Source organism: Peromyscus eremicus, chromosome 3, assembly GCF_949786415.1.
Source record: "Peromyscus eremicus chromosome 3, PerEre_H2_v1, whole genome shotgun sequence".
Taxonomy (NCBI): domain Eukaryota; kingdom Metazoa; phylum Chordata; class Mammalia; order Rodentia; family Cricetidae; genus Peromyscus; species Peromyscus eremicus.
In genome coordinates this window covers 50062156-50087293 of record NC_081418.1, presented here as the reverse complement: position 1 = coordinate 50087293, position 25138 = coordinate 50062156, and the positions used below count along the sequence as shown (strand labels likewise).

Below are 25138 nucleotides of genomic sequence, written 5' to 3'. Positions count from 1 at the left end.
CTTCAGCCGGTAGAGCTCAATCTCAGCAACAGTCATGCACTGATTCATGCCTATTTTCTTACTCTGCCTTCTTCCATCTCTTAGCTGATAATCTCCATATCTTCCCGGGCTCTGCATTTCACTGTGGGCCAAAGAGCATTCATAACCATGACCAGAAAACAAAAGAGGAGCCCCAGTGCTGCCCTTGTTTCCAAGAGAAAGGGTCTGTCTGTGGGGAAGTAAACAGCAGGAAGAAGCCATCACAACCACTGCCAAAGGCCGTAGATGTGTCTACACACTATCAAAATCACTCTAAGACGCTCATTTCTTTTTCTCTTATTTACCCTTCAAGTTACAAAGATGGAATTTGATTTTTTTTAAGTTTATATGAATTCTTTAGCTTTTAATTTTATTGTGTGTTAAATGGGCTTTTATGGTCAAATCTTTGAATTAATCACCACTTTAAATGTTTCTATTGGAAAACAAGGCTGTAAGCACCAACAGCCTAGATGGTAAGACTTTAAAATGTAACTCATTTCCAGGATGCAGGCTGCCATCATATTTCTCTGCATGTATATAGCTGTTATTAATTTTGATTTAATACAAACTCTATACATGTCTAGTCACCCTTCAGTTAATCTAATTGTTCATTCAGCAAGCGTGTAATTAACTGATCAGCTGCTCCACGCCTGAGCATTGTGTTAGCTACTGAGGGAATTCAAAAGAACATTGATGACTCCTAACGCCAGAAACATATGGCTCCCCGTTACCAGTTTGTTTTTCACATTAACTACAACTTCCTCATTAATAAAATGCTATTTCTAAGACATCTTACCTACCTCACAAAGCAGAATAAAAGAGCCCATTTCAGTTGCTATATAAATTTGAAAACAAAATGGGCATTCTAATGTTCAGCACAATCACCCATCCAGGGACTTTAAAGGCCAGAGGAGCTCTTTACCCTCTCTCTCTAGAACTTGACATTCTTTCCGCCTTGAAAGTCCAGGTTCTCATCAAGCAGCTTGATTTCTCCTACTTCCTCAGCACAGGATGCCCATTCTACAGTTCTGGGACGCCCACATGCAAACTCACCTGACAAGGCTCATCTCTTCAGTTATCTCTCACTACACTGTGAGGTGGCTTACAGTGGTCAGCCTTTATCTGGGAAGAAGCCTCATCTTAGCAAAGAGCTCAGTTTCTATGGAAAAAACAAAACAAAAACAAAAAACCAACCCACTAAGGCGCCTTCTGCTTCCTTTTCTCTTTCAGGAACACACATGCTCATGGAAGCCATTACAATCCCATCATGCAGCAGCCTACACTCTTGACTGGACATGTGACCCTTCCAGCAGCGCAGCCCTTAAATGTGGGTGTAGCCCATGTGATGAGGCAGCAACCAACCAGCACCACCTCCTCCAGGAAGAGCAAGCAGCACCAGTCATCTGTGAGGTAGGTGCTGAGAGCCTTGGTAGCCAGAACCCCAGAAGATTGAAATGCTAAGCCCTGCTTGGAGGTAGGGATTGCTGGAGCACTACCCCAGCATGGTGCGGAGAGCAGCTCTTCCTGGAAGAACTGGAGGAACATCTACAGTACATCCTCCAGGGTTTGCTGAAAGCTCTCTCTGGGCTCTGTGCAAATGCAACCCTGCCTCTCACTCTCTCTAGTTCGTGTCCCTCTGGCACTCTGAGGTAGAAGCCTGAAGTCATGCTGTGCCTAATATCTTGAATGCTTCAGCCCTTTTTATTAAAGAAAAAGTGATAAAGCACAGTAAGGCAGATTTCATTTGAGACCACGGGGTTGTGTACAAAAATGCTGCCGTGGAGGAAAAAGTGGGCTCAGCTCTACACACAGCATGGGCAATGAGAATTTGCAGCCAAGGAGGAGGAGTAGTAGTGTCTAGGTTGTGTAGGGAAAAACGAATAGGAGACAACAGAAACTGGAGAATTGTGGCTAAACCATCCTACCAGGATTCTCTGACAGTGATTAGCCGTCATCCAAGGACAGTGGAGGATGAGGAATCTGAGCAGATATCAAGAAGATGGTGAGGACCTGCCTCTGGCTAAAATGAACTAGCAAGGCTCTTAGCTGAAACTAGACTTTATAAAGAAGTGCACAGGTGAGTCATGAGGAGGTTCAAAGTCTGACTAAAGCCAGCCACACAATCTGTCATCTTTTCTAGAAACAGTGGTTCTCTGAGTTTCCATTTGAATACAAATTACCAAGATCTCTTTTTCAAAAACACGAGAAAATGCGCTTTCTTTGAGATTTGAGATCAGAAATATAACTCATAACTTAAAAATAAGCTGTATAGCTGGCAGGTTAGATCTAGATCATGAAACTACAGAATTGCTCCCAGATGAACACATTTGGCTGGTTGCTTAAATATAACTGTAGTGACTTCCAAATGCTTAATGGTGGGCTGCTAATCTTTCCCATCCCCCTGAACTCTTAAGGCTCCGGGTTCCATGTCACGTTGATGAAGGCAAACCTAGAGATAAATTAGCAGTACCAGAAACTGGATATGAAGAAGGGAATTCCTGGGAAGGTGGTAAAAAGAGTTCCATATCTGGGTTGTAGGTGAAGTTTCTAACTATATATTAGTAACTCCCCAAACATTTCAGAAGGGAGACTTTTAGTGTATATAGTAGCAACTGTGGAGTTCAATAAACCTGACATTTTTGGGGGGAGGGGGTTCGAGACAGGGATTTCTCCGTGTAGTTTTGATGCCTGTCCTTGATTCTTGCTCTGTAGACCAGGCTGGCCTCGAACTCACAGAGATTCGCCTGGCTCTGCCTCCCGAGTGCTGAGACTAAAGGTGTGTGCCACCACCACCCGGCTAAACCTGACATTTTTAAAAAGAGGTTCTAGGCTCCACTCTAAAAACAAACAGGAGCAAAACCACAACCTATAGCTGGTCAAACAGATTTAGATTGTGTAACTACAGAAATGCTCCCACAATGCCTCGTGATTTGATGCACATATTTGTTTACTTGGGATGAATTGAACAAAAGAAATCAGGTACATAAAAAATATAGTTATTCTAATTTGCTTTTCTGTTTCTGTAATAAAAACACTCTGGACAAAAGCAACTTGGGAAGGAAAGAGTTTATTTCATCTTACAGGTTATAGTCCATCATCCAGGAAAGCCAAGGCTGGAACTAAAAGCAGAGGCCATGAATGAACACTGCTTACTGGCTTGCTCCCAAACTCATACTTAACTACCTTTCTTTTACTGTGCAGGCCCACCTGCATAGGGCTGGTACTACCCACTGTGAGCTGGGCCTTCTTAAATCAATTAGCAATCAAGAAAAGTTCCCCACAGGTCATACCCACAGGTCATACCCACAGGCATACCCACAGGTCAGTCTGATGGTCAGTTTTTCTGAGGTTCCTCTTCCCCATGTGTCAAGTCTATCCACCATGCTGGTGAATTTTTTCTTCTTCCTCACATAGCCAGGTGCCAGAAGCTAGATCTGCCTTCTTTCATTCTTATTCAAAAGTTAATTCAAAGGGCTGACTTCTCTCAAGTTGGCATCCTTCTTCATAATCCCTGGTTAGGGTATTTCTGATAACACATGGAAGTTCTGCTTAGATCAGTGGCAGCTCCCCAGAATGCTTTTGTGTGGCAGCCCTGTGACAATATGCCTGTGTCATTGGAGGCAACAGAAACCACTGCTTTGATCTCTGTGCACCATCAGGCTCAGCCTGGTGCCCTACTAGAATGCTGATCAGACAGAACTGAGCTTAGCATTCTTGTGACCACCCTGCAGTTCAGCAAATCCCCCACCACCACCATCACACAGCTGCTTCAGGTGAACACACTGCTTATGTAGGGCAAAACCAACATAGTCACAGTGCAAATCATCTCTACGATTCTTTTTGTTGTTATTAGTGTTTTTGAGACAGGGTCTCACTTTGAAGCTCTGGCCGGCCTAGAACTCACTGTGTAGATGAGTCCTGGATTCAAATTTACAGAGATCCACCTGCCTCTGCCTCCTGAGTGCTGGAAGATCAGTCTCCAGCAAAACTGTGAGAAACCGCACAGATGACTATCCCTGTGTAGTAATGCAGCAGACATGCTTTCTCCTGTAGACATGCTGTAAGTGCTGAAACTATAAAAGCTGTAACATGCAAAAACGATGGTCTAACCAGAAAGCATTACTCCCAGCTCCAGAGAGGACTTTACAGATGCAACTGATGTCAGCCATGGACAAAATCAAGTTCACCTTCACTAAACTATTTTCATTTTACTTCTGTCCCTTCACTTAAAGGTACTGGACTCTGTAAGGACATAGCAGGGCCAAAGATTTATTCTCTTTTGACTTCGGTCTTCACCACATAGGTCCTAACCAGGATCAATGATGGGTTTGATAGGGAGAAAAGAAGGTAATGGTTCCCTAAAGTTACCAGGACTAATGTAGAATTTCGGGTTCATCGATCCAAATTAAAAAGTCCCTTTTGGTGGGCTGAAGAGATGGCTCCCCAGTTGAGAGCACTGTCTGCTCTTCTAGAGGACTCGGGTTTGATTCCCAGAACCCCCATGGCAGCTCACAACCATCTGTAACTCCAGTCCCAAGGAATCTGATACCCTCTTCTGAATTCCTAGGACACCAGGCACACACATACATGTGGGAAAAACACTCACACACATGAAATAATAAATAAATCTAAAACTAGTAAATCATTTTAAAACAGTTAGACTATGCTACAGTATTCAGATTTGGTTTTACATAATTTTTTAAAAAGTCCCTTTTAAAGCGTGTCTTGCATTTGTCCCAGTTTGTTTGTTTGTTTGTTTGTTTGTTTGTTTTTAATTACAACTCACATTGATAAGCCTCCCATGAGGCTCAGGTCAAAATCCAAAAAGGTTTTTTTTGTTTTCCATTGTACACAAATCTGAACGGCCATAGGTTTTCCCAGAAGAGAAAGGGGAAAGCTGAGCCGAGGGGCCGGGAGATCACTCCATCTTTAAATGTGTGCCACTCAAGCATCAAGAGCTGAGTTCAGTCCCTAGACCCTGCATAAGAAGCTGAGCATGGCAGTGCACGCCTGTCAGTCAAGTGTTGTGGGCAGGGGTCAGAGACAGGCCGGTCCTGGGAGCTTGGGCAATCAACTCCATCAGTGAGCTCTGGTCAAGGAGAGCCTGGTCTCAAAAAACAAGATGGACAGCTCCTGAGGAACATACACCTGGGGCTGACCTCTGGAATACACACATGCACACACCCACCACTGAGGTTCTAGAAACTCTCGAAGTGTTTAAGGGCTAGCAGTGTGGCTCCATAGTAGAGCATCTGTGAGAACCTGGATTCAGTCCCCAGCACAGGAGGGGGGCAGGGGAACAATTAAATAATAAACCAGCCATCAGCAAGGAAACCAAACCCTTGTGTGGCCAACACCACTTTTTTCACCACTCCTAAAATAAGACTCAGGTACCATCGAGGGAGGACTAGATGAAGCCAAAAGCTGGGGTTTAATCCTGAAGATTATCCTGTGCAGCCATGTTGGATGAGATAGCTAAAATCCTCATCTGAGAAGACCAACTCTCAAGAACAGGTAATATGGACCCAAACCAGAGCCCAGAGAAGGCCCAGCTGAGGTTCCAACCTGAGGTCCTATAGTAACTAACTAAAGGCCTCTGGAGGCACATTTTCTGTCACAGATGGAGGCCAACTGCTCTGGGCTTCAGACTTTTTCTGTGGAAATTTGGTAAATCTGGTGTCTTCTGAAAGTTGGGCCCCTTGGATGGAGATGTGGGGCCTGACTTTCCTCTGTAAGTTTGTGTTGTTTTGTCATTACAGAAATGTCTCCACCTGTGAGGTGACCTCTTCACAGGCTACCAGCTCCCCTCAGCGATCTAAGCGTGTCAAGGAGAACACTCCCCCACGGTGTGCCATGGTGCACAGCAGCCCAGCCTGCAGCACCTCAGTCACCTGTGGGTGGGGCGATGTGGCCTCCAGCAGCACCAGGGAACGACAGCGGCAGACGATTGTCATCCCTGACACCCCTAGCCCCACGGTCAGTGTCATCACCATCAGCAGTGACACGGATGAGGAGGAGGAACAGAAACACGCCCCCACCAGGTGAGGCTGTGCTTACAGACTCTCCGGAGAGAGCAGAGTGCACATGCATCGTACTGTGTATAGTCTTGTCTAGGGATCCTGGCCAGTCCATGAAACATGACGATTGTTCCCTGCTGATCCCTACATTTTCATTTTGCCATGTTCTTGGGTCCACAATTACTTCATGAGAATGACAAGTTTGCCATACTTGTTCAAAACCAAAATAATTTTGAGTGAGTTTGGCCTTAAAGAATAGCTACAGTCCCTAAACATTTGGGAACATGAGACTATAAAAATTGGACTCCCAATCCCAGTTTATTTTAATACTTATAAACTTAAATGTTCCCTCAGGCTCTTCAATTTATTCCCAGTTGGTCAGGATATCTCTCGAACATGGCCTTGGCTCACTCAGAATTTGAAGTAATTGTCTAATTAATCAGAAATTTCCCTGTGTCTGATTAACCCAATCCTTTAAACTGCCAGTTGGCTCTTCACCCAGAGAGCATTACTGTTTATTCCAAAGGAGCAGTAATTCATTTTACTCCGTGTGTGCTTCCTGGGTGGAGGGACGAAATATTTATTGTATTTGCAAGACTGTGAACCCTGGCACCAGAGCTTCTTTTCTGCACTTAGCAGCCAGACTCCGGCAGCAGATGCCTTCTTCTTGGGCTGCCAGCTCAGGTGGCCCAGAGAGCTGTCCACTAACCTTCTAAGTCCACGGTCTCACAACCACACCCTCCTGTTACCTTTACATTAGGAACGAGGCCAGGGAAGGGGCTGCCACTGCAAGCCAGAGCTTCCAATCACCGTCGTACTTGCCATGACTGGGTACAAAGTTCCGTGTTCACAATTAAGCCCGAAGTGTTGATTCCTGATTGGATATAATGCTAATTACTAATCGTGATGGTTTTGATTAGATAATAAATTTTCATGCTTGAAGTCATTACAAAATGCTCAGCTAAGCCGATTATAGCACTCTCATTGTAGCAGTCCCTACAGGATGTGGCCCTTCCACCTTCCAGGTGAAGTTTAATGGTCTGAGTTTTCACCACTAGGGCTAGTATGTGTCTCATTAATGTGTCCTTTTTTCCTGTTGAATGGCTCGGTGTTGTGTTTCTGTTCCTGCCATTTGCTAGGTATCTGAGGGACATAGGGTTGGTGAGGCAGGCACATGTTTTGTACTCCAGTATCACTTTACACTCCATCTCCTTGTTCCAAGACTGGCCTCACTTTCCTTTGTGATTACAGCCCCAAGTTGAGTCCATGTTCCATCATTCCAAACCTGAGAATCCCGAGGGCTTGGCCTCCTTCCTACCCAAGACTGGCCCCTGGTTTGGGGATGCCTGTGTATATGTAGCGCTGCCTAAAGAGAAGCTGAGCAGCCTTGAGCACAGCTGGAGAAATGCAAAAGCAATTTAAAGACCTAGCTGTCTTTAATTAACTAGATTTAACTAGATTGCAGTGTCATTCTTGAAGGCCGAGATCTGAATTGATACCAGCTCTGAACATGTGCCCAGGAGAGACTTGACTAGAGGGTGAGAGGACAGGAGGACCAGTGGTATCTCTCCTCAGTCAGAGCCAATAGGGCTGAAAGCAGAAGGCAAGTGGAACATAGGACTGTTTCCCTAGGAGGAAACATAACGGAAGTGTGTGGCAGCTTGTGAGAACTTCCATGAAAATGACTCAGAGGCTCAAAGGTGGACAGCAGCCTATGGGCAGGTGACATTAGGAAGAACAACCACAAACTGAACCCAGTGGCTTTATACAGTAGGAAATATAGGGAACTGCCAGCCTTCACCGGGATAGGGAAAACGCGTTAGAGACGCTCTGCTGAGTGTCTGCAGACTGAGGCCACAGAGCCATGGTAAAGGGCCTCAGCTACCCACTGTGGTGACAGGGAGCTTGCAGAGGAAGATGCAGGAGTGATATTTTCTGCAGAGATAAATGACCGTTGCCTTAGAAAATGGTTCAGTACCCAAAAGGATAGGAAAGGCTACCTGAAGAAGCAGCAGCCAGTAGCACTTACTCATAGAGAAACCGCTGTGTAATTGGATCATGTAATTGTGACTATATTTAACAGTGAGAAAGTACATGGACTTAGGGTACCTGTTCCTGGAAATCATAATTATCATAAAATTCAACACAGTGAATATTTACCAGCCCCATCATTGTAAGATATTATGTCTGGAACTCCAAGTGTCATACAAATAAGAGGGACAGTCTCTCTTCCTGAGGCTTGCAGGTAATAAGCAAGATAAGACATGTACAAATCATTCTGACACAAAGCAGAGCATCTCCAGAGAAACCAGCCAAGCACTCGGGAGAGTTGAGGGAAGAGAATTGTAGATTTAAGTGAGGTGACTGTGGCAGAGCCTCAAAGGTGAGCAGACAGGAAGCATCACAGTAGCAAAGCTTATCCAAGAGAATGCAGAATGTCAGAGAAAAAGGATTTGTCCATGAGAGATGTTTTTTGAGGCATTTTTCCCTTAGATGGAGATGAAGGATTTGTCCAAAGGCTCTAAGGAGCTCAAGGAAAAGCATCCATTCTAGAAAACCAAGAGTTTACTATGTGCACCCAAACAAGAAGGCACTTGGCTGTGGGCTGCAGAGCTAACTGTACAGCATCCCTGTCCTCCCCATTCCAGTCTGAGTATTGAAGACGTTCCGTCCCTGTATGACTTCTCTGTTGTGACAAAACACCATAGTCAAGGCACCTTAGAGAAGAAAGGGTTTGTCTGGGGCTTACGGTTCTAGAGGGCTGGAATCCAGATGGCGGCAGCGCTAAAGTAGCAGGCCGCAGGAGCCGCCAAGAGTTCACATCCTCAACCACAAGCAGGAGGCAGCAAGCACGAACTCTGAACCATACAGGTCTTCTGAAACCTCAGAGCCGTCTCACTTCCTCATCTTCCCCAAACAGCCACAAACTGGGGACCAGCTATTCATATGCCCAAGATTTATGGGGGACATCTCATTGAAGCCCCCACAGTCCCTAATTCTGGTCATCCTTGTCACCAGACTACAGTTCTCCTTGGAAGTGAGCATCCTGATTGTTCTGTCTCCCCGACTTCATTCCCTGCTTGCTGCTTACCCCAAATCTAGCCTTTGTAGTTCCCAGTGTGGTCCTGAAATGCTGGTCGTTTCCCTAGAGTGGCTCAGCCTCGGCACAACAGCTGGAGCCAGGTGTCGAAGACACTCACAGGGAAAACAGTCTCGCTACAGAGTGCCTTTTAGCGTCAACATAAATGATAAACCCCGTTTTTAGACCGTATTGACGATGTCAATCTCTAAGACTAGATTAGATGACATTGCCTAGAATTGTTGAAGAATATCAAAGGAGGATCATTATTCTTGACCACAAACATGGGCACTGTTAGTTGCCAATGCAATGGCCAGTCTCCCACCAGTCAGGAGAATTCCACAGCATGTAGAGGCACACGGGGAAATGAACTAAGGGGAATCATAGCAGAGCTGCACACACGCTTTACCCACAGGCTTGGTCACTTCGATTCCGTTCAGTAACTAAGGAAACTAAGGCCCAAGGAAGCCAAATGACTCAGTCAGATCAATGAAGGTTCAAGTAAAAGAATGGGAATTCATTCAGGAAGTGCTATGCCATTGAAGAAATTATATTATTAATTCCTGACAAAAGAACTGATTTCTTTTAGTCACTAGTTTAGCAGTTACTGATTTTGTCCTGCCTTCTCCTGTGGCCGATCCCATGATAGCATCCAGTGTGTGCAGGAAGCTGTGACAGGCCATGAGGAGTTGAAAGCACAGGGGCTTGGTCCGTACTCACTAGGGTGCTGAGGCTGCCTCAGGAAACGGGCAGAGGTTTGTGTCTTCTCGTTGCAGAACATTTTAATAAATGGGCAGACCACCGAAAAGCCAGTGGGCTCTATTTTTCAATGGTTCACTAATAGCCTAGGGGATTCTTTAAATCGTAGCTAGAGATTTGACATAAAGACAGAAAAACTAAACAAATACCTTTTTTTGCTGCGTTTCCCAGGATTAAGTAGAACTGGTCTTATTTTAAGTGTTTTTGACGAGGGAAGCATTTGATTGTATGTCTTTTACCTGGAATCTTCTTGAACAGTGTTTACGAGGACATGTCTGTTTATCCAAATCCTCATGCCTAACTCACCCTATGCAGAAACAGTCTTACAGAAGCCATGACATACAAACTTCTGATAAGGAAAACATTTTAAGTGTGTGGTAAAAGTGATTCATTTCAGCTGATCAGCAAGAATTTTTGGTCCAGGCTTCATTATTCCCATGCCCAGTCACTGAGTCCAGTAGGAGAGTCAGGTCACAGAGCACATCTGCATTCCACACTCCCAGTACACAAGCAGCTGCGTGAGGACTGTTGAGCCAATGTTTTGAACAATGTCAGCTCTAAGTATCACATGATGTTTTAGATATAAAAGCAATTTCTTAAGTTACGCTTAAAGTATTTCTATTGTTTTTAAAAATTAGGGGCTAGGCTGTAGTTCTATTGCTTATCCATATGCATGAGGCTCTGAGTTCAATACCCACCCCTAAAAAAGAGTTGACCCAAGATATTTTGCTTCTTTATACTAAATTGAAAAGGTGGTAAAATTATTCCAGATAAGTCACAGTCAGTAATTTACAAACTATTACTCAAATGACTTCTGCCTGAAAAATGAACAACATAAACACTCATTTATTATTGCCTGAGCAAAAAAAGCCAACCCAGATTGGAATTTGTTTTTATTGACACCTACAACAATGTGAACTCACCACCCTCCTGTACTGGTTAAAAAGCCCCATCCAACAGCATCAGAATGCACTGCTGGACCAATGACTGCCAGCTAGAGGGAGGGACAAAGAAACCAGACTCTCAGTGTCAGGGAAGGGAACTTGGTTTCAAGCTACAACACACCCCAAAGTTGAAAACAATTTCAGTCTTGTGGGACTCACGCCCAGCAGTGGAAGGTTATACACTCTGGACATTCTCACTGTGTCTTCATCAACAGGACCCCATTCAGAGTGGGTGAATGGGTGGATCAGAGAGGCAGCACTGTGCCAACCTGTCTGTCCCCAACAGCTTATCCTAATGTTTTCGTATACAACAGAGCCAGACTAATGTGTGGCAACCTCCTGGTTGCTCATTACTCTACACAGATGGGGCTAGGGACACTAGAGGGGGTTGGATCCGGCCTAGCAGGGCATTGCTCAATGCATAGGCTTAATGTGATTGGTGGCCCAGGCCAGCTGAGTCAAACTGCTTTAGGAAGATAGATAACTGAACTACTGAAGAGAGGGGAAGGAAAGCCTGCACCTCCTTCCAGGCCCATTCCTGATATCCTACAAAGTAGTCATGTGAAGGCTGACCTTAATGTTGGCACACATGAGAATATATACATACAGATGTAAATAAGCAGATAATATCATTTGAATGGAATGTATGTACCATATTAAAGTTTTGGGACTGGGAGATAGCTCTGTTAGAGAAGTGCTTGCCATGTAAGCATAAGGACCTGAATTTGAACCCCAGAACCCACATGGGAAGTTGTGTGTGGTAGTGTGTGCTTGTAATCCCCGCCTTGAGATTACAAAGACAGGCAGATCCTGGGACACAATGGCTAACTAACCTAATCCAAGCCTACTTGGCAAGTTCCAAGCCAGAGAGAAACCTTGTCTCAAAAAGCAAGATGAACATCTCCTGAGGAATGGCACCTGAGGTTGACCTCTAACCTCCATACCTAGGCATGCATACACAAACACACATACACAAAACAGTAAACAAACAAGTTTAAGGTATCTTTTCTCATGCTAATAGCTAAATTAAAAGCTACATAGCATCAGGTGGAGCACTTTGACCTGCAGGCCTTGGCTTCTCACCCTTCTCTCACTTGGGGCAGATTGAAAGTAATCCACTGTGCTGGGCAGTGGTGGTGCACACCTTTAATCCCAGCACTTGGGAGGCAGAGCCAGGTGGATCTCTGTGAGTTCAAGGCCAGCCTGGTCTACAGAGTGAGTTCCATCCAGGACAGGCTTCAAAGCTACACAGAGAAACCCTGTCTCAGAACAAAAAAAAAGTAATCCCCTGTGTATTACTGGTTGAGGGACTTAGAACAGAAAGGGCCTGGGGACAAAGCAGTGAGGCTAGCTGAGCTCTCGTGTCTTGTTTTCTTTAGCCAAGAAACGCCATGCAAACCACCCCATGCCCAAGAAAACCACGGTTAACAAATGGGCCCTGGAAAAACCAGACAGGAGAGTGTTTGTTAGGGAGGCAGAGGGCTGTGGAGCTTAGTAAGACTGCAGATGCTTTGGCCTTGAGCAAGCAAGCGGCTCAAGCCTTCCTTGTCTGCAGTTCCTTTATGTGTAGTCATGCTCTGAGGACTGAAAAGGTAACACACACACAGCACTTGGAATGGTAGTTGATCTATATCCAGTGGATGTCACCTTATTTGGTCATCAGTGTTGTAATGGAAAAGGAGGTTTTGGTTTTTTTCACATATAGCATTTACTCTCAAGTCAGGGGAGATAAAGAAGTCATGGGAAGTTTATTGGAGGAGATGGATTTTGACCTTGGTCTTGAAGGATGAAATTGACTGAGATTAGCAAATGGAAATCAGAACCATATTCCAGACAGGATCCTACAGGCATGGGGTCAGAGGCTTGCATCTGATCCTCTGGCTGTATTTTCTCCTTTGTGGCTCATTTCTATACTTCTTAGCTCCTTATTTCCTTTCATCATTTTAAAATGATGAAAATCATCTATTGCCATGACAACACAATACAGTCGTGAGCTCTTGCTGCTTTGCTTCTTATTCCGAAGTGGTATCTGTCAAGGCCATTTGAGCAAATATTTCTCATTTCCCTCCTATCACTGTCTCTCTCACTTCCATTAACCAGCTCAGAATGGGATTGATAAGCTGTCAATAATAATTAGAGACAATGGTAGAATAAATCCCAGTAGTATTGACATATAGGAGCCTGAAGAACTCGCAGTGGCAATCTCAAATGTGTGCTTGGTTTTTAAAGTGAACCATTTAGCAGCTTCCCATTGTTCTCTAATTTGAATAGTATATTTACGTGGAGCACAGACATTTCTAGCAGTAGACAAGATTAGAAACAGAGCTATCAAACGAATTCACCTTTCCCAAACCTGCCATATATACAGCCAAGAAGATACAACATTAAGCTGTGCCGTGTTGTTTTGCTTGTTAGTCATGGGGCTTCCCAGATACAGACAAAGGGATGAGCCTCATGGAAGAGTGTGGGGAGATCTTCTCTCCCCCTCCTCCACAGATAACAAGACACTGACATGCACCACTCACTGCCTGCCAGCTTCCTATTGTGAACCTGACCCTAACCTCGCAGGTGACCCAGCCACACTCTCACAGGACTCTGCCCAGAACTTCAGTGGCAGTGTGCTAATTCATGAGGTAGTTCACTGTGCCTTCAGAAAGTTCCAGTGGCTAGAAAATATAACTGCATTAAGCTAGAGATTCTTTACAATTTTCAGATCTGAGTTAGGAATTCCAAACAGGCACTGGAGGTGAGATGACAGTTCGGTCACAATCAGCGTGTGTTGCTCCCCTTGGTCACTTTGTGAGTAGCTGATAGCCTGAGGAGGGAGGCTCGGCAGAACTGGCCATCACCGCACTTATGTGTAAGGTCCTTTCGAGAAGGAGATTTGTCTTCTCTTGACGTGAATAGTAGGCTGGATTTTATCTTGACTGTCTTTTGTAATAAATCTTTGAGAGATATTCAAAACAGGCCCTTTCATACTGCAAGTAATCTCTCCCACTTCCCCTAGTAATTTCAGAGTGAGTTGGAGCTAGATGGATGGTACAAGGCCATGGTTCCTCAGGGTCCACCTATAAAGGGACAGCAGAGCCAGAACTAGAATGCCCTTTGCAGGGACATGTTGGGAGCCAACCTCCAGCTTTGCATAAGTCCACCACCCTACAGATCATGCCTCTGCAGCAGAACATAGCCCCATTTCAGGAAATGGCAAGAGGAGCCACTGTGTTGGGTTAATCAAGTACAAGTGACAGTGACCGAAGTCCTAAGTGAGGAACAGAGCAGCATGCCTCCTGCATCCCCTTGGGAACATGCCTGGAGTGAATGCCCGGCTCCATCCCTGGTCCTGGAAGCATTTTGTACCTATGCAGGTAGGAAGGATACCCCCAACAGCAGGACAACAGTGTTTTGCTCAGAGGCCAGCGGCTTCCTTTGACCACTCCCACCACAGAGAGAGCAGCAGGTCCTCCTTGTTCCTCAGCTTTCCACGCTGACTCCCACATCTCATTGCTCTCCCCCCCCCACTCTCCAGGGGCAGGGACAGGTCACAGTTGCTCGTGGCTCCTGAGAGCTGCTGGAGCAGTGCTACTAGAGGGCCGAAGGCTATGTCCTGTGAGCTTTTGGTTGTGGAGAAGCCGAGGGGCTTTTTACAATTAGAGAAATCTATATACTGTACAGTTCACCCACTTACTGTGTGCAGTTCACCGGAGAGATTGCAAGTAGTTTTTAAATTATAGTAAAACATGAAATTTGCCATTTTAACCATTTGGGAGCACTGGTTGTCCCCGTTATCTATTTCTAAAATTTTTCTGTCATTCCAGTCCAATATTCTATATCCATTAAATAAGTTTACATTTTTCTCAGCTTACCCCCTAGATCTCTGTATCTGTAATCTATTTCCTTTTTGTATGAGTTTACCTATTCTAGACGTTTTGTGTGTTGAATCATGCAGAATTTGTTTCTGGCTTATGTGATCCTCTCAGGGTTCGTCAATGTTGTAGTGTACATCAGAACTTCACTCAAGAAGTTGGAGAGATAGCTGAACAGTTAAGAGCACATACTGCCCTTCAGTGGACCTATGCTCTATCCCCAGAACCTATATCAGGACGCTCACAGCCTCCTATAACCCCAGTTCAAAGGCATCCTGACACCTCTGGCTTCTGTGGGTACCTGTACACATAACACACAACAATAAAGAACAATAAAAATATTAAAGAAAGAAAAAAGAACCTTTTGACTGACTGGTATTCCCTGGTGTGGGTGTGCCAGGCTTCATTTACCCCTCAGCATTGGCCGTGCTTACATTGCTGTTCTCTCTTGGGTGTTGTGAACAGCACTGCTGTGGACATTGAGATGATAATCGCTGTTTGAGTCCCATCTCCACTTCCTTTGATAATATGTCTAGAATAGAATTGCTGTGATAACTCTGGGTTTAAACCATTACAAGTGAGGAATGTGGGTCTTCACTAGTTAAAATGGACCTGGTTCTGTTAATGTGAAGAGCTGAAAATATATGTGATCAGCTCATTCCTTGACTTGTTTTGGTTTGGTTTGGTTTTTGGTTTTTGGTTTTTTGGTTTTGGTTTTGTTTTTGGTTTTTGTTTTGTTTTGTTTTGTTTTGTTTTGTTTTGTTCCGAGACAAGGTTTCTCTGTGTAGCTTTGCACCTTTCCTGGAACTCACACAGTAGCCCACGCTGGTCTTGAACTCACAGAGATACACCTGCCTCTGCCTCCTGAGTGCTGGGATTATCTTTTTGGGTTTTTAACAGTTATCATCTGGAAGACTCGTGTGACAGTGAGTCATGGATGGCTTTGTGACTCCAGTATTCTAACTGGTTATTTTAAAACTTTTAACTGTTTAACTTGTCGTGTTGTTATACGGTCTCCCACTGAGCTTTTCGTCTACTCGAAGACAGAGGCATGTTTCTATTTCTTTGTGCAGCTCTTCCCTATGGCCCTGACTAGAACTCCAAGATTCCAAATCACTGATGTGTCATTTCTTTCCTCTCTCTCTTCTGGCTCAGCACAGACTAGAGAAGAACTTCTTCAGCAAGCCCTTCCCCCTAACTCTCTGTGCCTGATGAGGGTTTGTACAGAGCTTGCTTTCCCATGCTGTCTTAGGAAGCACAACTGAGGAGACCACAAATTGAATATCCTTTACCCAAAAGGCTTGGGACAGCAGGCATGGTCTGCATGCCTTTAATCCTAGCACTCAGGAGGCAGTCTGGACTGCGTAGTGGAACCCTGTCTTTAAAAAAGGCTTGGGACAGGGCCTGCACAGCTCTAAGCAGATGGGGCCCCAACACTGAGAGAGAAGTGGACACAAGCCCCTCTCCCTAACTCAGAAGCTGTTTCCACTTGATAACCACTCAGAGGAAGAATTAGTTCTCCAATGGCGTCTCGCTGGCCATACAAACCACACTGACGGGGAGGTTCCATACCCAGCACTCAGTGGCCAACACTAAACCCACTCAGTGGACTTCTGTCACACAGTGCTTTGTCTAGGCTTTTTTTTTAACCTTGTAAGTCTTTTGCTAATATATTATGGTTTCTAATTTTGTATTTTTGTGGGATTTCTGGGGAGGAGGAACGTATCTCTGCATCTGTATGTGTTTCTTGTGGAGTTTTTGGGGAGGGGGCTCTTTTTTTTTTTCCTACTTTTTTGTTTAGTCCTATTCTGATTTGTTTGTGTGGTTTGGTTTGGTTTTCGGTTTTTAGTTGCCTAATGAGAAAGAAAGAAAAGATTTGAATTTGTGTGGGTGAAGTGGTGAGGAGTATCTGGAAGAAGTTGGGGGAGCAAAAACCATGATCAGAATATATTATATAAAAAATCTATTTTCAATAAAAATTAAAATTATTTTTTGAAAAGACTTGAGACCAAAAACGTTTCAAATTTAAAATTTTCCCATGCGCATGTCTTCCAAAGGGAATTTTACACAATTATTTTTAGTATGCCTGCTTTTTGACTACAGCCTGTCAGACATGGGATTTCCCACTTGTAATACCATGTCAACACTCAAAAATTTTTAGATTTGGGAGCATTTTTGATTTTGGATTAGGGAAACTCATCCTATATAATAATAGTGATAGTTCACCTGGTGAACTACTTACATGTGTCATGCAGTATTATTGTCTCACCAAGTCCCAGAACAGCCTGACACAGGTTCTATGGTTACCCATATTATTGCAGTGCAGACAACTAAATCCCTCAGAAACTGATGCTTCCCAGGGCCCTGTCATCAGCACATACTGAAGGTAAACATCCGATTGAAAGCCCCACCAAGGACCTTCTGTCCTAAACCAGAAAGAATAGGGTGTATGGCCACGAGAGGAATGGTCCTACCCTGGCATCACTAGTGCTGGGTATCAGGAGCAGGGCCAGGTCCCCTAGAGCCTTCACCCCACTGCCCGTCCAGCCTCTGTAGGTCTACAGCCCTGCTGACCTACTAGCTGCTCTTGAAAGTGCCCGCTTCCCTACTCCCCCTAAGTGATAAAAACTTACCGTCATTGGAAAGTGCCTGGCCTGGGTCTGTGGCATTAGTCAAGACTCCTGGGATAGAAAGGTCATTGGGAACCCTATCAGACTCTATAAATACTGGGTTTTTCTCCTATCAAATTAGCTGGAAAGTGGCCATCTTGTCTAGGCAATTGTTATTCTTAAAAATAGACAGTTATTCTTAAAAATAACTGATCAGTGTACAAAAATAGAACACCCATTTTTAAAACCTTGCATAATACGCAGTAAGTTCCACATCTGTCATCCCAGCAGCCTATCACCAAGCCACAGGCAGATGGAATTGGTTCCTAGAGGAACCACAGGAGCATAAACCTCTGAAAAGCAAGTGCTGGCCAAGAGCTACCCCAAGCCAGCTCTTCCCTGTTCCCAGTTAGAAAATGAAGACATGGGCTTGGGATCCACTCCCTAGTGGCATTAGCACACAAGAGACTTGCCTTTAGTACTCAAGACAGTACTGTCTCCTGACTTGGCCCAGAGGATAGGAACTCTGCAGGAAGGCCAGGCCATCCCTAAAAATGGGCACCCAGGGGTCCTAGGTGGCCTGAACAGTATCACCCAAATTCAGCTCAATTTCTATTTCTCAGAGTTTCTGAGTGATGATGCTAAGATCTTTAGAGCCTCACTCCTTCTATTCCTCCACCAGCATCCTGGATCACTGGATACCTCCTCCCTTCCTGCTTACACTCTGCTGATTCTCACAGGCCCAGAGCCCAGATTCCAGGCCATTTCCTTTCCAAGATGGTCCTCTGCCTGCTTAGTTCATTCAGGTTATGTTTCCTTGCTCAGACAGACTCCAATTCTAGTGGTCAGAGGGGTTGCCACCGAACTCTACTGAATCTGCCACATGGGGACAGCCCAGGCCTATCTGATGGTCTCACTAGGCGTCAGTGTGCCCAGTGCCAGGCCCAGGCCTGCTCTGCCAGCCCCCCATGCGCTCGGGTGCTGGTTGTCTCACCTCACAGCCAGCCCACAGTTCTAACTTCTCCCTTAACTTTGCAGCACAGTCTCCAAGCAAAGGAAAAACGTCATCAGCTGTGTCACAGTCCACGACTCCCCCTACTCGGACTCCTCCAGCAACACCAGCCCCTACTCGGTGCAGCAGCGGACAGGGCACAGCGGCACCAGCGCCTTGGACACTAAGGGGGGCCTAGAGAACCACTGTCCTGGCAACCCCCGCACCATCATCGTACCCCCACTGAAGACCCAGGCCAGTGAAGTGTTGGTAGAATGTGACAGCCTAGGGCCAGGTAACCTGGGACCACAGCAAACCCATAGCATCTCTCTGCTTTTCTTGTTTTCTGCTATTCCAAATGCTAGTCCTAGTGAAACAGGAAGTACCTGATTATTTCAGATGATCTGTGTTGCACACACGGTTCTGTTCAAGCAGCCACAGTGAGAGTCTGCCTGTATCATAGACTATCATCACAGTCGACAGAGAACATTTTCCTTTTGAAATTCGGGAAGCATGGCTGTCCTCATGGTGGCTCTGCTTCTGTCATTTCTGTCATTTCCTATCAACTGGTTTGGGCATTGCTGACATCTTCCTAGGGCCCACTGGGAGAGCGGGTGTCCTGTGGAGGAAGCACTTCCTCGGGGTTGCCATATGGGAGTCATGGACCTTTATCAGGACTTTTTCTTGGGCACAGAGGTGTGAGCTGAGCACATTTCTCTCAGCTTTGTTTAAAGAACTAACATTCTATCAGGCTTATTCTGAAAATTGAGCCCTAGCAGGAAGCTGGTGAGCTGAGCCTTCAGAATCCGCACAGTTGTTCATCATGGTCTTACTCAGCAACACCTCTTCAGTATTTCCTTCACTCAGGCTCACATAGAAGAACTGGGAGACTAAAAGTGTCTGCATGTCCTGTCACATGCTGTCATCAGCCACATTCAGGCCAGGGAGCATCTTCATGTCCGGAAGGGACACACTGTCAAGCTTTGTCTAAACATGAGAGGCTACCTCCTGCCTGTCACCTGACATGGCAACAGGAGACACCTGAGGTCACCTTGGAAGATAAGGATCCTTCTTTGCTGGTTACACCTTTGCCAGGCCTAGAAGATACAGGCTGCTGAGGTACAGAGTAGAATTCAAGATGAGATCTCTAGGGACTTTTCCAGTGCCCTGATGCAGCCAGCCTGCAATACTTTCCCAATGCGCATAGCCAGCCTGTGACCAGCCCCCCTTTTTCACACCAAGAACTCTGCCTGAAAGGAAATGGAAACCAGCTTGGGCTTCTTTCTCCCTCACCATCTGACTAGGGGTGACCCATGTGTGGTATGCTCACAGGCCTCCTTGCCAAGCACTCTCCATGACCATGACTTTAAAGGTATCCCAGCTACCTTCTTCAGAAGATAGGCTCATTAAATACATCTGCCTGGCACCCTGCCACTGCTGCTCATTTTTATATCCTAGCTGCTCCCACAGTCTGTGGAGTTGATGCTAGTTACAGAGTCAGTGCTCTAAGGGTGAGAAGCAGAGTGTGGGGCCCACAGTGCCCTGGCTAAGAAATAACATGAGGCTGCTGAGCTGCTCGGTAAAGGGGATATTGCATATGGATGAACCCTACAAGGACTCTCTAATACAACTAGTCTTCATAGTAACTCTAGAGCTACTATGATTTCCAGACGAAGGAACTGCAAGAGCATAGGGGTTCTCAGACTAGCCCAGGGCCATGCAGCTGGCCTCTCACGATCTGCTGCTGGAGCTTACCTGTGCTCTAAGCACATTTGTGCACACACACTGCTTGAATGAGGATCTATTCCCTCACGGCCACAGAATCTACATTAGGATAGTGATGGCCCCCTGCCACCTCATTCACCTCTGCCAAGGAAATCACTCCATGAATCTCTTGACCCCTTCAGGACCTTCCTGCATTCAGGGCTCTTCCACTCGGACAGCTTGATCAGCTCAGACACAGTCTCCTCATCTTGTCATCACAATAAAGGTTCCTTCTAGTGTTGACATTTAGCATACCCAAGCTGTAGATCCCTGGAACTAATTGATTCTACCTCTAACATAATCCTTACAAAGTTCCTAGGATGCTGAACTAGAGCAGAGATCTGCCCCTGATCTCTCAATTCTAGCACACAAGCTCCTGGTGCCCGAGAGAAAAGGAAGCTCTGCTGACAGCCAAGGCGTGCGGCTTTGTTTGACCCCATAGCTAGTCCTCAAAGACCCAGGTTTGGGCTGGCCTTGGAGAATCTCACTGGCTTAGCTTGGGCAGAGTCCTAAATGTCGTCTGCTCCACTAGCGCCTGGCTGCCTCTGGATTCCTGGCAAGCTCAGTACACCAAGTCCCAGGCACCTCCTGAGGGACTTTGATGCCGTGGGTAGGTGGGAGAAACCTTGGGTGCCAGTGCACAGTCATATTTAGGGACCTCTTTCTGGGACCCACCATCTCCCTCCCAGCAAATCAAATCTTCCTTTGCTTGAGGCTGGGAGTCTCTTGAGAGGTAGGATGGTCCCTCTGCCTTGTGCACATGCTACGATCTGCTGTCCCCAGGTCTCCAGTTTCCCTTTGTCCTTCTCCTGGAGCCAGTGCCTTTGATGGAACTCTTCTCCCGTCACCGGTGGTCCACAACACTGACTCCATTGCCCTGGGATTTGTCAACCCAGCCCAGGTCGTTCAAAGGCCCCATCTTTTATTATACATGTTCCTTAATGTAGTGCCATCTGTCCTAAGAATGAGAGAGAGACCTGTATTTTAGTCAATTCCAGAAACTTGGTGAAGGAAATGAATCATTAACTACAAGACACAATGTGACAGTGCTCAGATATACTTGGACTGGTGGAGATGGGGAGGTTTACTGCCTCTCTCTCTTACAGTACGCTCTCTCTCCTCTTGAGCAAAGCCCTCCTCAGACTTGTTAAGAGAATCAACACCACCTTTGTGCACCTGTCTCATGCAGCCCATCTCCCAGCTGGCATTACGTTCCTGCCTAGACTGGTACTTGGTTGGCCTGGGGCAGTGGAGGCAGGCAGTCCTTCAACCTCCAAACCAAAACCTTGTCTTCTCAACTAGTTCTTCTTTGTTCTTCAGCTCTTAAGAGTACAATTAACGTGTTAGCTGTGGCTTTGAAACCAGACAACACCAACGGTACAATTCACAGGCTTCTTCTGTTCCAACAGGCACTCAGAACACAGAGGAGGTGTCTGGGACCTTCTCCCACCCATGTGTGTCTCATCTCTGTGCAGGTTTACACAAGACACGCAGAGTTCCCTAATAACTGTCTGTCTGCTTATGGTTGGCTCTTGGGTATTGTTCAATAAAGAGGCTATCGCTGAGCCAGATGTGGTGATGCACATCTGTAATGCCAGTGCAGAAGAAGCAGAGACAGGAAGATCCCCAGTTTGAGGGCAGTCTGGGTTACTTGAGACCCTATCAAAAATAAAAGGGGAGAGGAGACGGTTGCGACCTGTCCGCTTAGGTGCTCTTCTTTGCAAAGCATCACTTACTTTATTCAGGGGTTGAAGTTCTCACCCCTGTCCAGCTGGACAGTTCAGGCCTTTCCTAACCAACCATTAGTATCTCCCTGCATCCCCTGCCTCTGCCTCTTGCTTTTATGCTCTGTGATGCCTCCTGATTACCACTCTCACCCCATCTGTTCCTGGGTGGTACGTGGTCACAGTGTCTGGCAGACAGCATGGACTTAGAACATGTTGGCTAGGTTAAAACAGCATGCTCTAATAAAGCTCTGGGCTCCCTTAGAGCCATCTAATATGGGTATTGTCTTTCTCAATCTCCTACCCACTAAGGCTGTGGTCTTCCCACCCAGCAGCAACATCCAGAATATACTAGAATGCAGACCCTCATGCCACCCCCAGCTATAAGACTGGACTCACATTGACCCAAGTATAGAGCTACATCCTGGCTGGGCAGAGTCTCTACATTGTCAGTAACATAGGAACAGTTGTTAATGTCAGCCATAATGGGTTCTCAGGCCATTCCCTGGGAGAGCTAGTCTCATCCTGCCTTGGGTCAGGAAAACTGCAGGGTTATTTGTAGCTTCTGCTATTCATCCTAGTTGTTTGTTAGGGCCAACCACTGGCATGATCACATCTGATCCTCTTGGCTACCTGGGAAGGAACCAGGCAAGCCTTCTTCCTTCCACAGACCTCCCAGGTATTGCTATGCACATTCCCTAGAGGACCAGTGTGGGGCCCAGCTTGGACCTGTGCCTTTACCCTTGAATTTGTTACTCCTGTGTCCCTCATTTGCAGCTCCAATCCACCATGTAGCCAAGGGCTAGAGCCCAGCTGCCTCTCCAGAGTCAATGTGAATGCCTGACCAGGTTCAGGGACTGAGTGGTTTATGTCTGGGCAGTCTCAGGAACATGTCCTTCCTAGAAGGCCACTGTCTACAAGGGGAGGGAATGCATCTGCTAGACAGCCAAGGACATGCCACCTACCTATGACCTGTTCATCTTCCCACAGCAGTCAGTACCAGTCACCATTCATCCTCCTTCAAGTCCAAGTCCTCCAGCACCGTGACCTCCACCAGTGGCCACTCTTCAGGGAGCTCATCAGGAGCCATCGCCTACCGGCAGCAGCGGCCGGGCCATTTCCAGCAGCAGCAGCCCCTCAATCTCAGCCAGGTAAACCCCGACAGCCACAATAGGCAGTGCCCTAAGGGGCCTTGATGGCTTATTCCTGTGCTAGACCAACCCTGGGAAAGGTGGTATCACTGGTTCGCAAAGAGCCAGCCCAAAGCAAAGTGATAGAGTAGTTAGTGAGGTGGTGCCAGAGCTGACCTGCTGATCAGAGGGCCACATGGACCCAGCAAAGGGTGGGCATAGTGTCCTGCCATTGCTTTGGGTCCCCAGGCTAGCCTCACTGCAGGGGGTCCTCATGGTCAGCGCCCAGGCCCATGGAGAGAGTACCCTGGGACTTGCCCACACACTCCAGTCATTTGGACTCTACAGGAGAGAGGGCTCTTTGCTTGGACTGGGTCTGGAAGTCCCCAGTTTTAGGTTTCACAGCATGTGGGAAAGTAGTTACTACTCAGAGAGGGATCACTCCAGCCGAGCGTCCCACTGGCTTTCAGATCTCACCCTAGTCTGGTGACGAGCCAGTCAGACATTACTTTCTCAATCCACACAAAGTTTTATGCTCTCTGCTTTTGAAGGGAAATGGGTGTAGTCACTCTGGCTTCCCATTCTGTCTCCCATACTTTCCCTCTTCCCCTAACACAGTCCCTCTGCTACTTTTCTTCTCAGGCTCAACAGCACATGGCTGCAGACCGCACTGGGAATCACCGTCGACAGCAGGCCTACATCACTCCTACCATGGCCCAGGCTCCATATACCTTCCCACACAACAGCCCCAGCCATGGCACTGTACACCCCCACCTGGCTGCAGCTGCCCACCTTCCCACCCAGCCTCACCTCTACACCTATACAGCGCCCACAGCCCTAGGCTCCACCGGCACCGTAGCCCACCTGGTGGCATCCCAAGGCTCAGCACGCCACACTGTGCAGCACACTGCCTATCCGGCCAGCATCGTCCACCAAGTTCCCGTGAGCATGGGGCCCCGGGTCCTACCCTCACCCACCATCCACCCCAGTCAGTATCCGGCCCAGTTTGCCCACCAGACCTATATCAGCGCCTCACCAGCCTCCACCGTCTACACTGGATACCCACTGAGTCCTGCCAAGGTCAACCAATACCCTTACATCTAAACACTGGAGAGGGCCCGCAGGGCGCGGGGTGGAGGAGCTCCCAGCAGACCTGGGGAGCTGGGGTTTTATACTGCAGGTGCCGCACACAGACAATGCAAATGGGGCAGGGAGGGGGGCAGCTGGGGGGAACTTGAACTAGACTAAGGGGAGGACTTAGGGCAGAGAAGAGGACATTTTAAAGGAAGGGATTAAGGAGTGGGAAATCTATGCTTTTTATTTTAAAAAAGAAAAAGGAAAAAAAAAGAAAAAGAAAAATGTTAGTAACAAAAGAGGGAAAAAAGAAAAAACACAGCTCACAAACCCATTCTGCACCAAACTGGAAAGGAAAAGAAGAGCTACAGGAAGATTCTGGAAGCAAGGGGCCCCAGTTTTTGAAGAACTTTATGAACTTTTTAAAGATTATTTTCATATGACAGCAAGTGACATTGAAGAATTTGCTGTCAGGGACACCTGATACAGAAATCCAATAGATTTTTAATTAATTGAACATGAAAATTAGGGATTTTTCCAGAACTCCAAAAGAGTCAACACCCCTTTCAAATGTCAGGCCATGGCCTGAGGAGGCTCATATTTGGGGATTGGTCTGGGGTTGACAAAGCCCAGTTCTGGCTCATTCGTCAGGAATAGTGGGGTCGGCCAGACTGATGGAAGACGACCCTCAGGAGAGGGGTGGGCTTCCTCTTTTGGGGCATTCTGGATAAATCTCTAAGCAATGTTATTCCTCAGATGTCATTAATAATGTGTGTTGCAGTCTTTGATTTTTTTCCTTGGATCCACCCCTAGTCGTGTACATAGGGCTAGTGGTCGTCACGGACACCCTCGTAGAACGTAGCACTCTGCGTCCTTGTTTCCTACCTTGTGTTCAACTCCAGTGACACCAATAGACTATTCCTCAGTATAATTGCACAAAAAAAGTGATATAACATAGGCATGGAACCAATGTGGTGGTCTAGGTGAACGAGTGAGTGTGCATGAGTGTGCACGTGTGGGTGTGAGCAGGGCTGCCACCCTCCCTGTGTGTCCCTTGGCACCGCCGTCACAGCCCTTGCAGTCTTGATTTTACATCATTCCCTCCTAGTGCCTTAATGACAGACAGACAGACAGACAGACAGACACAGTGAAGGGTTTACTTCCAC

General features: G+C 46.4%; 1 protein-coding gene across 4 annotated transcripts in view; it reads left to right on the top strand.

Moving 5' to 3' along the window:
• Hipk2 (homeodomain interacting protein kinase 2) overlaps positions 1-24757 on the top strand; it is a 178295-nt gene extending 153538 nt beyond the window's left edge. For 2 of the 4 annotated variants that reach the window (XM_059257609.1, XM_059257611.1), the window contains exons 11-15: positions 1249-1428; positions 5778-6059; positions 18328-18575; positions 22762-22919; positions 23541-24757. In XM_059257609.1, the coding sequence (XP_059113592.1) occupies positions 1249-1428; positions 5778-6059; positions 18328-18575; positions 22762-22919; positions 23541-24002 (1330 nt within the window). In that variant the 3' untranslated portion in view covers positions 24003-24757. Of the gene's footprint in view, positions 1-1248; positions 1429-5777; positions 6060-18327; positions 18576-22758; positions 22920-23540 lie in introns of all 4 variants that reach the window. The other 2 variants (XM_059257610.1, XM_059257608.1) reach the window with 1 other exon arrangement.
• Positions 24758-25138: the final 381 nt, after the last annotated feature.